The 14,807-nt window shown below is 53.7% G+C and overlaps 3 protein-coding genes across 3 annotated transcripts; 2 read left to right on the top strand and 1 right to left on the bottom strand.

Moving 5' to 3' along the window:
- Window positions 1–1,441: 1,441 nt before the first annotated feature.
- Window positions 1,442–1,852, top strand: G647_06988 (uncharacterized protein; the record flags this gene model as incomplete). Its single annotated transcript, XM_008731305.1, has 1 exon — window positions 1,442–1,852. One exon carries the CDS (start codon window positions 1,442–1,444, stop codon window positions 1,850–1,852), a length of 411 nt encoding a protein of 136 aa, XP_008729527.1.
- Window positions 1,853–4,002: 2,150 nt separating this feature from the next.
- G647_06989 (uncharacterized protein) lies at window positions 4,003–5,138 on the bottom strand (the record flags this gene model as incomplete). The annotated part of the gene is made up of 2 exons (XM_008731306.1): window positions 4,003–4,952; window positions 5,012–5,138. The coding sequence occupies 2 exons, from the start codon at window positions 5,136–5,138 to the stop codon at window positions 4,003–4,005; spliced, it is 1,077 nt and encodes a 358-aa protein (XP_008729528.1).
- Window positions 5,139–11,322: 6,184 nt separating this feature from the next.
- G647_06990 (uncharacterized protein) lies at window positions 11,323–11,933 on the top strand (the record flags this gene model as incomplete). Its single annotated transcript, XM_008731307.1, has 2 exons — window positions 11,323–11,508; window positions 11,559–11,933. 2 exons carry the CDS (start codon window positions 11,323–11,325, stop codon window positions 11,931–11,933), a joined length of 561 nt encoding a protein of 186 aa, XP_008729529.1.
- Window positions 11,934–14,807: the final 2,874 nt, after the last annotated feature.

Consider the following 14,807-nt stretch of genomic DNA (forward strand, 5'->3'; position numbering starts at 1 on the left):
TCACTCCTTGTTCAGAGATGTGTCCGAGGCAACTAAGGATTCGGGTCAGAGGGTGGAATAGTCAAAGCAATACAGACACGAGCCTTGTGTGAGACCAGTACTGGGTATAGAACCGAGGGAATAATTCGACTGCGAGTCGAGTTTAGTTAGGTTCGGAATTGTCCAGAGTTGTCCAGTGGATACACGGTATGGCGAAGGAGCCTGGGAGGGGCATCCGACGTACTCGTAAAGAGCACTGCATCCGAGCCTCAATCAGGCAGTACGGCCGTCATACATTCCGACGTGGTGATGCAATTGTACGCCACCACGTGAAGAATCTGGAAGTCGAGCTCGGTGACGGATGGACATTACTCCGCCAAAAGTCACATGTGCCAAGAATCCATGAGGCTGCGACATCGGGCCGATCAGGCTCAGCTGGTCTTCGTCTTCCAGCACACCAACCACAGGTCACCTCATCAACCCTGGCAGCATCAGGCGACAGAGGCGCTCCTCCGAGAAATCGAGCGAGACTCAGACAGCCACTGGCTTGGAAATTAGTTTCTCCGAGAGCGACACCTCGTCATTCGTTCCCGCTTCGTGTTCCATCGTCAACTGGCCTGCAAAGTGCGGGGGACGTCGAATCGCTTCACCAGTCATCTTCCACGGTTGAGAACACGATGAAATGAATACAATCAGAGGAAGATGTTGCTTCGTGGCATAGATAGGCGACGGTAAGTTTCTCCTTCGGTGCTTGACGAGGCAGGCATATATTTTGACAATTGTCCGTCTCCTTCCCACTCCTCCATTTAATCACTCAATCGTGTGAAAACGATATACACCGCTTCATCCGAGCGAGCACGACCGTAATTCTCGTCTTACCTCTCTTGCAAAGTTCAGCCACTCCTGCCGTTCCTGTCAGTAAAGCTCCTTATTCACCTTTCACACCATGAGATGCTTACATTGCACAGCAGCAGCAGTCCAGCTCCATCGTATTGTTGCAGTCTTCATCCTGGTAAGACCCCTTTTTCTGCCGGCTCCAGGCCCAGCCACATTCTGCGACTCATCACTGTTTTGTTGTTGCCATCATAGCAGCTAGCAGAATGTAGACGTCACTTGTACAGTGATTTCTCGCTCTGAGTCACCGAGGAATGGCAATTGCGCGCTCGAACTTGTATTATCGTGTTGCCTCTGTGGCCGCAACTGACGTGCAGCAATACAGTTCAGTGAACTGGACAAAGCAGGTTCGGAGCTCACCACTGATTTCGTATTCAAACGAGCAAGCATATCGGGAGGGGGCCAGCCCACGATATTCCTCCTCCGCACGCATTGATCGGCTCAGCAACTGCAGCTGGATCGTTGGTGTGTTCCTTGTTTCGTCACCTTTACTGAACTTCAAGTGCTCCGAACTCAAAACTCGACCGAATCTCAGTACTTGCCTCCCAAAATGTCGGGTGCTTTCACCATGCCCCATGCCCTGACAGGCGGGGCTGGCTACAAGGCAAATCAGACTTATGACGACTTCTTGCGGAAACACAGCGGATTCTATCGTCGTCACAGTGCTGCCTCCAGCGCCATGGAGGGAGATCGACGAGCGTCGCAAGCGGCACTTGACGACAACGCTGCCGCAGCGGCAGAGGCAGTCCAAAACGTGGCGGCCGCCAACGCAAATCGCCGTGCCAGTGTGACTGTGGCGGAAGGTGGAGCTGCGACTGCGAACGCGAGGAAAGGCAGCGTTGCCGTTGCGAGCGATGTCACTAGGAAGGACAGCATCTTCGGTCTCGAGGCAACGGGTGGCCGGAGGATGTCGGAAGAACGCAGGCCAAGCACCTCCCTTGCAAGTGATCTATTGCACAAAATGAAAGGGCACAAGTGAATGCGTCTAATATGGTGGCAGTGGCATGTATGTTTTCGTGGGCTGGAGTCAAGCCCAGGTAACAGTTGGTATTGAGCTGGATGCCCCGATCGTTTGTTTCGACCACTGGGATATTGCGTCGAAGAGGAATTTGTTCTCGCGTTCGGTATGGTACATGACCCTTGTGTTTTCAACCGTGCAGTGTATGTTCAAATCCAGTGGAGGCACCATCTCCACATTGCGCATACTCGCAAAATAGAGAAGCTGGAGCAGTTCCAGACTGCAAAAGCTCTCTCGATTGGTTCTTTCCCATTTGGAGGAGTCAGTCAGGTAACACAGATGCATGATAGACTCCTTGAGACGTTGTTCTCCCGCGGTAGGTACCCTGCACACTGCGGTAGGCATTGCCTGGCGGTCGGTGCCGCGCCGTCGAGGCACACGTACTCTCCCTGAGGATCCTGGATATCCCCGGGTGGGTCTGGGTATGCATTCTCCCTTTCGACGACGTCCAGATGGGAAGTCCCGAACCATGGGTCGACCTTAGAATGACGCTTTGTCAGGAAGATAGGTATCAGCTTTGCGAGCGATCCCCTTGGCGCAAGGCTGCGTGCAAGCTATGACAAACTTTTCGCCGCTCAACAGATCTGGCTGCTCCTTGCACCCTGCGCTCCCTGCCTATCATCTAGGTACGACTGTCGCTAGGCCGGGATCGCGACCGGATTGGAGAAGGTGCGATGCTCTCGGCATACGGCCTGTGCCAACGGCAGGAATCGTAGGAGTGTCGATTTGCTTTGTACGTTTGATCAGTCAGCGCCGTGGGCCACCGGCAGATCACCGTTGAGGTAGCACTGACGAGTACGAGTCCTTCGTTCTGAGATGGAGAAGCGGGTATCATCGAAGATCGCATCTATCCTTGTCCGATCTCTGCTGTTCTACGAGATCTTCTCGGTCCATGTGGGATTCAAGCACTAATTTTCTCATGGGCCAACCGCGAAGTAGCGCTGTGTATTCCAGTTGCGAGAAACTTACGCCGTCGGTCCAGGCGGCCGCTCCTATCGCAGACGGCGCCCAGTCGCAAGGAATGAGCCCTTGTCAAGCCAGAAAACCTGGCAGCTGGGTAATGAAAGCTAAATCTCAGTGCGAAATTCCAGTGCACTGTAATTGCAAATAGCTCATGCAGCATGAAGCTTTTTCCTCAACAAGCAATTACCGAAACAATCAGAGGAATGTGACGAAAGGAAAGCACCAGCACCGCGATCTAGCGTGCTCCAAATTGCAAGTAGCTGACGCAGTATGAAGTTTTCCCTCAGTGGGCAATAACTGAATGAAGAAGAGAAAGCGTGTTCTACGAACTAACTTGACTGGGGACGAAGGGCGGCTTCACCCACTTTTCAGGACTTGAGTTACTGCAAGCACGACCTGACCGCAGTTGAAAACAAACGCGGCAGATACTGAACTCCTACACATCACACACAGGGTCACCCAAGGGTCAGTCTTACGATAGACCCCAAGAATACAAGGCCCAACAGCCAAGGCCGTTTTGCTGTCCAGATAAAAAAGGTACAGAGCCTATGGGCAGCATCAGGATTCGACCATGCCTTGTCCCAACGGTACATTGCTGCATGTTGCTGTGTCATGCCGCGCGGCGCACCTTCGCCCATGGGCTTTCGTGAAACAGGCAGTTGTCTTTGTTGGCCACCATAACCTCAGACAAGGCTGCTCCGACATGCAGCTCCGTGAATCAAATGTATCCCAACGAGCACGAGCCCGGCCTCATCCTCCTCAAGGGCCGAATCACGGCTTCCTCCACATCGACTATGATCGTTTGGTGTGTACCATTTCGCCTTTCTCAGTACTCGGCGGTTTAAATTGTCAAGACTTCCTCCCGCCAGAAAGCAAGCGCTTTTCCGCCATGCAAGATCCGCCGTGCGCCGATGCTGCCTGTAAAATATCGAAACGAGGGATATGGCCTCCTTGATGATGTATAGATCGTAATAGGGTCTCTCGGGTGGGAACTCCAACACCAGTTGCGACAAACGCCAATCCGACCCTGACAACTTTCATCCTGGCATGATGGCGTGGCGTTTCTGGGTCGGAGCGGCCCACAGCACGCCAGGAGTCGGCAAAGGCATGCTTGATACTTGGCCCAGGATATCTTGCTCCAATCTTATTTACAAGACGAGCCGTTGAAGATTCTTTTGTATCAGGATATCCTGGACATCCTCCATGGTCTTCTTGAGGAGATTTGTATCGGTTGCATTGGTGAAATGAATGTAAATTTCCCGATTACTGTTCCGATTGATGGATCGGAACTTGTTGGCGAAAAACTGCTTCGAGGCCTCTTCATCGCCGTCCTTGCCGGTGTAGTCGGGAAAATGAGTCGACAGAGGCGATATTGGGAGTTTCTCCCGGAAAAGGTCGATCTTGTTGAGGAAGAGGATGATTGGTTTATCCTTGAACCACTCGCCATTGACCAATGACTCGAAAAGCATCAGCGCCTCGTGCATTTGATTGGCGTTTACATCCTCCACCAGGCATTGGTCGTAACCAGACAGAGCGGCCATGAATAGGAGACATTGCACCCCCTCGAAACAGTGGATCCATTTCTTGCGTTCGGACCTCTGGCCTCCGACATCCATCATGCGGAACGTCAGGTCCCGGAGTTCGAAAACTGTTTCCGTGATGCCGGTCGTCCTCAGTCGAGCATGAAGCATATCCTGGTCGTTCGGGAGCCAGTCCGGCTCGAACATGCGGTTGATGTTCTCAAAGTAGAAACTGAGGTTGTCGTGAAGCGCAAATTCGTGTCCCTTAGAAACGGCTTTCTGTACACCTGCATCTTTCCACAGCGCAGACATGGCTTCCTTCACTTTCTTGTCTCGAAACGCCTCGTGTGCATCAACATCGGCGTTGATGTTCTCAAGAAAGTCGGCATATGCTTCGTTTTCTTCCTTCTCGAAGTCGATACCTTCGTCTTGCAGGATCTCGTACAGCACTCGGAACGCGATGACCATGTTGGAAAAGATGACGGCCTTCACCTGGACGCGCTCATCATCCTGGAAGCCACTGGAATGAATGATTCGCATCTGCTTGATGATCGTGGACTTTCCAGATTCGCCCGCGCCTGTATTTTGTGTCAGTGATTGGGTCAGACCAGCCACGCGGAGATCATGAGCCACATACCCAGCAGTAGAATCTTGACCGTTCGAGACTCTTGTTTTCGATCATTGCGTAACTGACGTTCGATCTTTGCACTCCGCTGCGCAGCCTCCTTCTCACGCACATCGACTTTCGATCCTGTGCAGCCCATCTTGAGAGCGCGACGACAGCCGCAGTAGTAACGTTTGGAACGGCAGGCAATCGAGCTTGGCGGTGTGGTATCGGAGGTCGTCTGGCACCAATTCTCAACAGGTCATTCTCGTCATGCGGCTGTTATGTGGGTGACGGCTAGGGATTGTATCGGGTTGGACCGTCGTTCCGAAGTGAACCGAGTAACTGTCCCCTTGATCAGAGAATCAACCTGAGCTCAACGCCTCCGCCTGCGCACCTCAAAGACTACTGTAAGCACGGCAGGTTAGCAGTAATGTTGACCGCCCCCTGCACTCTTTGCACAAAAGATATACGACTGCCCCCAACGGCCAACGGGCGCGACGTGGTCAGATATTGGCGTGATGTACAGATAGAGTCGGGCAAAGGTGTTGGATTGGGCGCCGCGCAGGTGGAGGGCGTGGTTGAAGCGTGGTGAAGGTGCGGTGGAGAGGAGAGCTCCGAAGCTTCAGCAATTAGGATTGAGCAGCTAAGGACCTCAATGGCCGGGGAGCCACGGGCACGTTTCCATCCGGCCTGGAGGAGGTCGAGGCCAAGGGCGAAAGCAGTTAAGCAGGGCAGGCTTTTCTTCTGAGCGACGAGTAGCAAGCTGAAGACGACGGCGCCGTCAAACGGTGGCTGGCAAAGTGGACCTTGGGGGAATTGGAGAAGCGTCGCTAAGGCACCAATCTGGTCTAGAAGATCTCTTAGAACGCCGTCTCTCGCAGGGGTTTGCCATGCGGCAGTAACTCAGAAGATTGAAAAGGTCAGGATCTGCCTTGTATTGTTTCGATCGCTCATCTCGCCCCCCTCCCAATCTACGATTTCAGGGGCAACATGCATCTTCTGACACCTCGCCACGTTCTGTGTCATAATTTGTGTTCGGTATGCCATCGGTCGACTACCAACTCATGTGTGACCATGTCTTCTGTCAACGATCAATGAATAGTCTCGCTTCCACCACGGCCAGAACGGGGCATTCTGGCTTAGGAGGTGCGACAAGCATGCCATACACTATGTCCAACTGGCCTGCGCATAAGTAGCACCCGAGCGACTCCCTCGCTTTTCAAAACCGTCCGAGCGAGACGCAGTCTGAAACTCAGAGACGAGAACATGTTCGCTTTTCATGGGAGATTGTCTGAGCTTGGATTCGGTGTCATCGATGGACAACCAAGGTTCGTGCCAGAAACACCGGCGTCGTAGATAGAAAGAGTTCTGGAATGAATCAGGGGAACAGAGTATTTTCGCTCTGAAGTTATGCATTCGATCGCACAGGGGTCGTTGCATTGCTGCTGTCTCTACCGATTGGTGTGCATGCATGTTTGGTCCAGAGACTGCCACATGATACTATGTACTTGGTCCATGCTCATCGCACTTATAGGCTTGTCAGGTACCGTGCACAAACCCTCGCCAAAGTGTCGATAGTGGGGGTCAGAAGTCTCGCATTCGACGTAGGTCCGGCAAGGCTGTTGCGATGGCCGTAGGTCAGGTGAATGCGTCTTTGACCGTCCAAAAACTCTCCCGCAGATCACAGATTGACATCGATGTTATTGTGACACAGAAACTAAGCAAGAAAATCAGTGTGATCTCTTAGATGAGCGATCCTCGCGCGCACGGGCAGGAATGTCTGAGTATCTGCCTCGACCTGTATCACCTTCCTCGCATCTCCAGCAAATCTTGCGGTCTCGCGTCGTGCTGGATCGGATGTCTGTAAAGGCAGGGATCGGACGAGGTACAAGACCAAAAGTCGAAGCCCTGTATCAGCCTAAATACAGTACAACTTGGAATTTCATCGCCAAGACATCGCACCATTGATCGCCGATATTCGTCCTCAACCCACGTGAAGCCGTTGCGTTGGCCCGTGATCTCATGCTGATCACCAGCTCTGCATCAATATGAGCATAGAGATGGACTACTCCGTACGAGGTACCCTTGACCTCGTTGTTTCAACCATCGGTGCCGTTCATTGACCGACCCTGTCTTCGCGGTGCTTCTGGCAAGCGGGCAAATCATTGCTTACACCTAATGACACCCGTGAACCACGGAGTACTGCTGTACGACATCAAGCCACGTTCCCCTGCAGCCATGTTCAGGAAATATGATCTCCGGCAAATGATGTCCGAGGCCATGTAACCGAGATAGTGGACCAGCCCTATCTCAGTGCGGTTGGTGCTCGAGGTTCATCTTCCGGGCACAGCACGCGGTCTCCGGCGTATCTACGGGCTACGGCAAAACTCTGGGACTCGCCTCCAGGAGCTGGTGGCCCCACAGGAATGCTAACTTGCACTGCTGTTCAGTACTTCCAACCGCTCTATCTCTGGCGGGGGTCAGACGGGGGAGCGCGTCGGTGTAATCGAAAAGTACATGTGCGCGCCCCTCCTAGTACATTGGCCAGGGACCGACTTCCTCGCTCGCCGCTCGCGGTATGGGTATGGGGCCGCCGCAATGAGTCTGACAGATGCGGCTCTCGGCTCATCGCAACTTGCTCTATTAGAGATTTCTCCTGTTCTGGCTAGATGCCAACGATAATGGGGCGGTGGTAACAATATTCGGGCTGAGGCGCAAAAGCTTAGACGACAATGAAAGGCACGGGAGTCGTATCACTGCTAGCCTTGTGGCCCTGCTTTCTCCGTCATTCTCTCTCTGCTTTCCGATTACTTTCACTTGGAGATTAGGTAATTAAAGACCCATGGTGATGCGTGCGAGTGGTCACCGGCAGATTTCTTCGCGCCGGAAGTTTGACTTGCATTCGCCCACAACCGTGCAATCGGCGATGGGTCATTCTGTGCCCGGTGGTCAAGGTGGAATGTCACTATGCGAGTTGGCTGTGCCCACCCAGCTCTTGGAGCGGTGGAAGAAACCGTTCTCTCATGTCGTCGGTTTCCAGCTGACTTCATCAGCTCTCGTGATTTCGTACCTGCAGAAGTCACTTTGTCAAGATTTACCTAAGAAATCCGTCCATGTTGACGAGGACACTACGCTCATAGGGGTTTGGTGCAGCTTCCGTACTGGGAGTCCTGCAGCAGCAAGGATGAGACACGCCGAACACAACCTCGACTTTCCTTCCGTGGCCTACCTCGTAGTGTCGTTATTAACCCAATGCGTTCTGTACGTGGCTGGGAGCTGCGGACTCCCGAGGACTGGCACCGGCTTCGGACCGTTTGCCCTGAAATGTGGGGCCTTCCTGTTTGAGCATTCAACCACATGCAACTCTCCCTGGCCCTTGTCGACTACGTTTCATTCGGCTGTGTCGAGGAACCATGACGATGGTTGTGTCTGCGCAGTGAGTCCCAGATCCATCTCCAGGCTGTCCGTGATAGGATCGAAGACGAAAACTCTTTCGCAGTCCTTTCATCCATATCAGCCGAACATGCTGGAGGCCTGGTAGCTTGACTGATGGACTGTGTTCTTCCTGCATGAATCGAAGAGATCTACGCCGATGAGCGTTGGCGAGAGCTATCTTGAGAGCACAAGATCGCCGCCGTTTGCGGTAGGTGCTCTAAAATATTGCCTTTTGTGGCTAGATATCGTTGATCTCAAGGGTCCCTCGGCTCCACGGTCATCGACCACATGGTGTTCTGGGCCCAATTTTGGGTTGAGATTAGTACTGCGTAGACACCATATTTCCGAGCACAGCTTTCTGGGCTCCATATACATCCAACAGTAAGCTGCCCCCGCCTGCTCGCATTATTCAAGGGCCTACAGGGTCTGTGACGGGCACGGTAATCGAGTGCTTGAACGGGACCATCAACTCGTGACATACGAATCAGGATGACTGGGCTGAGAGCCTTGAAGTTTTAGGCGCTCGTTTGCCGATAGGATACGCATATGCCCTAGTTGAGGCCCGCTACCATCCCGCAATACAGCGAGAGACAGCGAACAATAGCGAACGCGTCCGAGCAGTAGCTCTTCAACGGAAGCCAATGATGGCTTGCCTCATGCAGCTTCGGATGCAGCACGGGCTCATTTCCCAAGAAAGCATGTGCCAAGAAGGGCAGCAACCCAGAATCGCAAAGCTCAACCCAGCCCTTGACTGTCGCTGCTTTCTGGGATCATGGGATTAGGAAGAACTGAGAAGGGCTTGCTACGAGACTTTATCAAAAGCTCAGCGCTCGCCGCACCATTGAGCACATGACTGAGCGGGATTGGAAGGAGCGCCGGGCAGCGTCAAGGCATCATCGTTTTAGGGCTTGTGTGGGCCCGGGCCGAGTGGTCATTGGACAACTCAACCACCTGGTTGGCAATTGAGAGTAGCGGACGCATCACGATGATTTGCACCCATTACGCTCTGCGGCTTAGTGACCTCGGAAGAGGCATCCGTATTCGACTGCCCTTCGCAATGCACTGTGACGCAGTTGAAGGCAGCCATCCCAGCACTTTCCGGATCGAGCAGTTTGTGGCGTCAGCGCTAAGTCGAACCGCGCCTGAGAACCCTGCTCGCATCTCCTCCACATCCAGCAGTCAACTGGGCATTCGTGGGAGACGACTAGGGCTAACCATGCATCGAACGAGGTCCAGACGCCTGAAAAACTCCAAAGTCCAGGGTACGGCTGCGCTTGCGAGCGAGCGTGTTTGACGTGGCTGACTAGCGTGTGATGCACTTCACCCAAGAGCGGTCAAGACATTATCGGTCAGCAAGAAACATATTACATGAGCAGCAGCAATTGCAAGGGAGATAGTCGTGGACGCGGGGATCTCGGCGGGCATCGTAGCGACGGACTACGTACGAGCACTCGAGCTCTGAACATCAGGCCGGCAGGACTGAGAGTGCCTGAACAGATAGTCGTAAGGACCACGGATCAGAACGGAGAACTCCTCACAGGACATGCTCGTGCCTGGCGATGTGCCACACGCGCGAAACAAGGACATCAGTAAATCGAGTACATATCACTGTTTTTGGCTCTACATAGCTTGTGTTTGGACACGGACAGGCTTCGAGCTCGTTGATGGGTGATGGATGATGGGATGATCGGTCAACGATCTACTCGTACTCGTACGAGGCAGGCAGGTTTGCGGCTGGCTATCGTCGCACACACAGTGCACTTTGCGGGAGACCCAACAAGGTTAAGGGCGCCTGCCACAAGAGGAAGTCTAAGGTGGTCCGAGCTTTCTCGACTAGCCCGGCCTAGTACCCAGGTCTGAACCAGTCGCAGCGCAGGGAGACTGCTTGGTGATTTTGCCTTAGTTGCAGAGTCCACCCACCCACCCGCCATGCAGCCTCGAATTGATGACTTTGCTGTTCTGCCAATCAGGGCACCTTGGGCCCGCCCACGCGAACGCTGACACGACGGGCTCGCAGTGGTCCAAGCCCTTAGGAAGTCTGTCGTTCATCACCCGCTGGTGGCCCTCTCCGGGACTGCTGACCTCAGGACAGGCTTCTAACGTGCTTCGAAATTTCTTGGACAGGCTTCCACGGCCAGCGCCAACCCTCTTTGGGTAGTCGGCGAAAGGAGTCCGTTTGGACCAGGGTGCAGCTGCCAACGTCAACTGGGCAAGGATCTGTTCTCACCCGTAACTTTTCCCGTCGGTCAACCGACGATGCTCCCAAGTGGCAGTTGGCCCAAGCAAGCCGCTACCTGGCACGCCCGGCGCTTTCTGGTCCAGCAGCCGAACACCCTTGCAACCGATCAATTCATGATTCTCGGGCTAGGGACGCCGGGCGTGCTGCCAAATATTGTAGCGCATTTGGACGCATGGGAGAACAATAATCCTCGTCTGTTCCAGTAGCGCCGCTGGGCCCTGAACAGCCGCAATCAGATCCTGCCAAAGCGGATTATATCTTAATTCCCCTTAACAGTCCATTGACATCCGCCGCATCTGACATTTGATAAAATACCAAACTCATCCGACAATCTTTTGTCGCCTGCCTTGGATACTCGACGCGCTGGCTCAAATTTACCGTCTGCCTCTCCACGTTCGAAAACAGATAAAAAAGCACACCCCGGACCGCTTCTTGTCTTGAATGACGTCGACCCGGAACCACGATATCAACATGGACTTTGGCTTTGTGAGCTCACCATCACAATCACCAAGTCAGTCGCTCTTCACTGCCGGTCAATACTTCGATAGCACGTCAGAGGGGTCAAGTCCCAACTCACCTCATGTAAGTACCGACGTGTCGATGCTCGTGGAGCGCGTCACTGACTCGACAGAAGCAAATGAGTCAAATGATGTTCAATTCTGCGTCAATGCAGTACGACCTGTATCAGTATGGAACCTCACAGGCATCCTTCTACCCGACGACACAGCCCACAAAGATTCCCGCGGAGTACAACGCGGCCACTATTGACCAGACCGACCGACGAAGAAGACGGTCCGGCAGCACCTCGGCCCCTACAGCCAAGGACAAGGAATCCATCCCCAACATGCACATGGTACGTCGGCCCAACGCTTCCCACGGGCAACGTTCACTGACTGCCAGCAGCGACGTAGGGCTCAAAACCGTGCATCGCAACGGGCTTTTAGAGAACGGAAAGAAAAGCACGTCAAGGGCCTCGAGCGCCAACTAGAGGACCTTCACGAGAAGCACCAAGATCTCCTACAGTCATATACCCGACAGGCCGATGAGGTGTCCAAGCTCAACGGCCGGATATCAGAGCTGACCGCAGAGCTCAACGCTCTAAGATCGTGTCAGGACCAGTCATTCAGCGAGATGTTGATGCCCGACAAGTTCGACAAGTTCGACGCCTTCTCAACTCCAGACAACATGCTCTACAATGGACCCGAATGCTACTTTGACAAGAATGCCGTCGACCTCAATTCAGAGTTCGCGTTACATTCATTCGAGGATTCATTGTAGGGTACATTTCTACGACTTGGGTTTGGTTTCGTACCTGGCGTTCGAAGAGGGCTTGAGATACCAATCTCCAGAGGCCAGTTTGTCTTCTTGTCAATTGCACTTGAGCGAAAGCGCATGCGGCGCAGCATGGGATGGGATGGCTTTGGTGTCTTGCACGACCAACGCTTGATGACCGTATGACACATGCAGGGTCTCCGAGGGGAAATCTTCGGGCATGAGGAACACCATTAGTGGGAGCAAAGACTTCTACATGGGGTTATCAACAGTGGACGTCAGGAAAGGACCTTGTGAGGTGTGGTATTGTACTCGTACCAAGCAATCCGAAGGATCAACAGAGTGGGAAATCAGGTACCAGTTGGGAGGCCGGCAAGTCCTGCCCATTGAAAGCGCAATAATCGCCATGTACCACAAGGTGATTGGAGAGCCAGCGAGTCACTCCAGCAACAAGAAGAAATTCCCGCGATAATTGACCATCCGCTCCTGCGCACGGTGGGGAGACAGAGAGTAAAAGCCAATTGGACTCGGTGAAAGTCTAACTTTAAGGCCTTCCTTGAAGGCGTGCTCAAGCCCAGTTTTCCCGGTGGCACCAAGTGCGTGTCCTCGACTGCCTGGTAGGAGAACTTAAAACACAGTCTCTACCGGCCTGCTGTGGTCAGTCCGAAAAGAGCATATGCTCTGGCGACTAATATCGCGACACTGAATGCTTGGGACCTTCAGACCAGCGAATACGGGCGTCACTTGCGAGAATGACTCGACCATGCTTCCCGCCTTGTCCTGCCAGACCAGCAGGTGCCGCCCTACAATGCCGCAATTGGTTGTAACTGGTCAACCCTGCAGCGCAGTTCAGGCACCTAACCTCAGGCGTGTCCTCAGGCGCGTCGACGATAAACGATGGACTTCGGAAGGTTCCAACATTCTACGAGGTGCGGCTCCGAGCTGATCGTCGGGCTAATTGTCCACCCCCAGCTGCCAGCTGCAACCCGTTGGTCCTCAGCCGATTGCCTTATTCGGGCATGCCCCTGCGGCCATTTCCATAGCGGCAGCGGTGGTCGCAAAGGATAGCATAACTCTGAGAGATCATGGGTGGCGGCGCTCAGACCAGATGTGCGCAGACATAGCTGCTCTACCTCACCTGGCTGTGCGCATCCATCGCCAACTCTTATTCTCTTCTCAGCCCAATATTTTGCACCGTATTGAGAGGTGTGTGGAAAACGAGCAGCAAATACGGAGTGCGACGGGACGGGATCACCACTCGGGTTTCTCGACGCGAGGCGTCCAAAGTCTTCCTTACGGCCATGCACGTGGGATGTGCCTGCGATAGAAGGCATAATACTCCCGCTTCTCGCGATACGAAGGCGTGACACACACCAACCCTCGACAGAATTTCCCCGCAAACGCACTGGGATCCGTTCAGCAATGCCGATAAGGAACCAGTCGCAGAAGTCAACGACATGCGCCCCTGGTCAAACTCCAAGACCTTTCCCAAGAGCTTCAGATTTATTGTCAGCCTGCATCCGTATCTTCCAGTCCGTCAAACGAATCAACGGCTACGAACTATGCCCCCAATGGGTGTGCCATAGCATGCGCTTAGAGGATACGTGAGCCGCTTTCTGTCCCGGAGAGCTGGACCAGGGTCCGCTCTGGGTATGACAGGCTGATTCGTCCGTAGCGTTGTATCACTTATCGGTCAGCCCTGCCCAAGGTGGTATTGCTCTCGGCCTGGGGTCGCCGTAACATACCAAGAAACAGTGATTGATCGGCAACACGACAGCCCTTACGACATCCGCACTCGATCGCCAATGCTCTTCGCACACAAAGCTCCATCAAAGTCTAGAACCTGTCGTAAATTCCTCTCCCTTCTGGTGCGGCTTCGCGCGCAAGCCACGAATGCGTTGACGGGCCATTGGTCTTGACGGATGCCCGACGCATACCCTGTACAGGATGTGACGGGTTCGTACCAGCCAGGCATCCATCATTGGCCCTTGTGGATTGTAAAGTGTTCGTGTACAGAAAATACAATAACTATAAGTCTGCTTGCACTTAATGAACACGAGCTGAGACGCCCTTGGACCCCTGGACGTCCAGAGTTGGCAATACTTGTACCGCGACTGAGTCGTCCGAGCCTGCCAGGGCACGCTGCCACCTGCACGCCTCTCCTACATAACCATAACCATATCACTCGGTGCTATGGTACGTGCCAGTGACGTGCACCTAGTGTCGACAAATTGCTAGCGTTCCGGCCGCATGGCCATGACATCACGGCAGAGACGCTCGCAGGTGAGTTTCATGCAGCAGTCCTCATATTCTGCTGTGATATTGGACGCAGAAGTGTGCCCTCTTCCGAACAACGCCGAAACCATCAACTGATAGTTGACCGCCTGACTTGCCAACAAGTGTCTGTCAAAGACGAAGATGTCATTGCACACTCTTAAGAGCGCCACCGGAGTCTAGTGTGCACCGGCGTTACTTTCAGCTGTGAAGCATCGGTGATCAGAATCGTTCTGGAATAGGTGTTCAAACGGCGCCAGCAGATCATCCGAAGAGCTGAATCAGATCCGGCGAGCCACGCACAGAGAGCACCCGCGTGGAGCTGTTTCACAGCCTTGCTAACCTTGCAGTTTACCCCTCCTCGTAGCGCACAAGGCTGAGGCCGACGCCACATTGTGAGGCTTGAGGAATGTGGCTTAGCTCCGAATCGGGTAAGCCAATGTAAACATGAGTGGTAGGGCAACACAACCCGTGAAGTTTGCAGCCTTCAATCTCGACTCACCTGTGCGACGCACCCCAGATGCCCTGCTATGAGATCGAGCTTACCAGCAGATGCGACGTGCAAGAGATTCTGTCCGGGAAAGTCTCGTGACTTTGGCCTTGAGT

This window comes from Cladophialophora carrionii, assembly GCF_000365165.1.
Source record: "Cladophialophora carrionii CBS 160.54 unplaced genomic scaffold supercont1.6, whole genome shotgun sequence".
Lineage (NCBI taxonomy): Eukaryota > Fungi > Ascomycota > Eurotiomycetes > Chaetothyriales > Herpotrichiellaceae > Cladophialophora > Cladophialophora carrionii.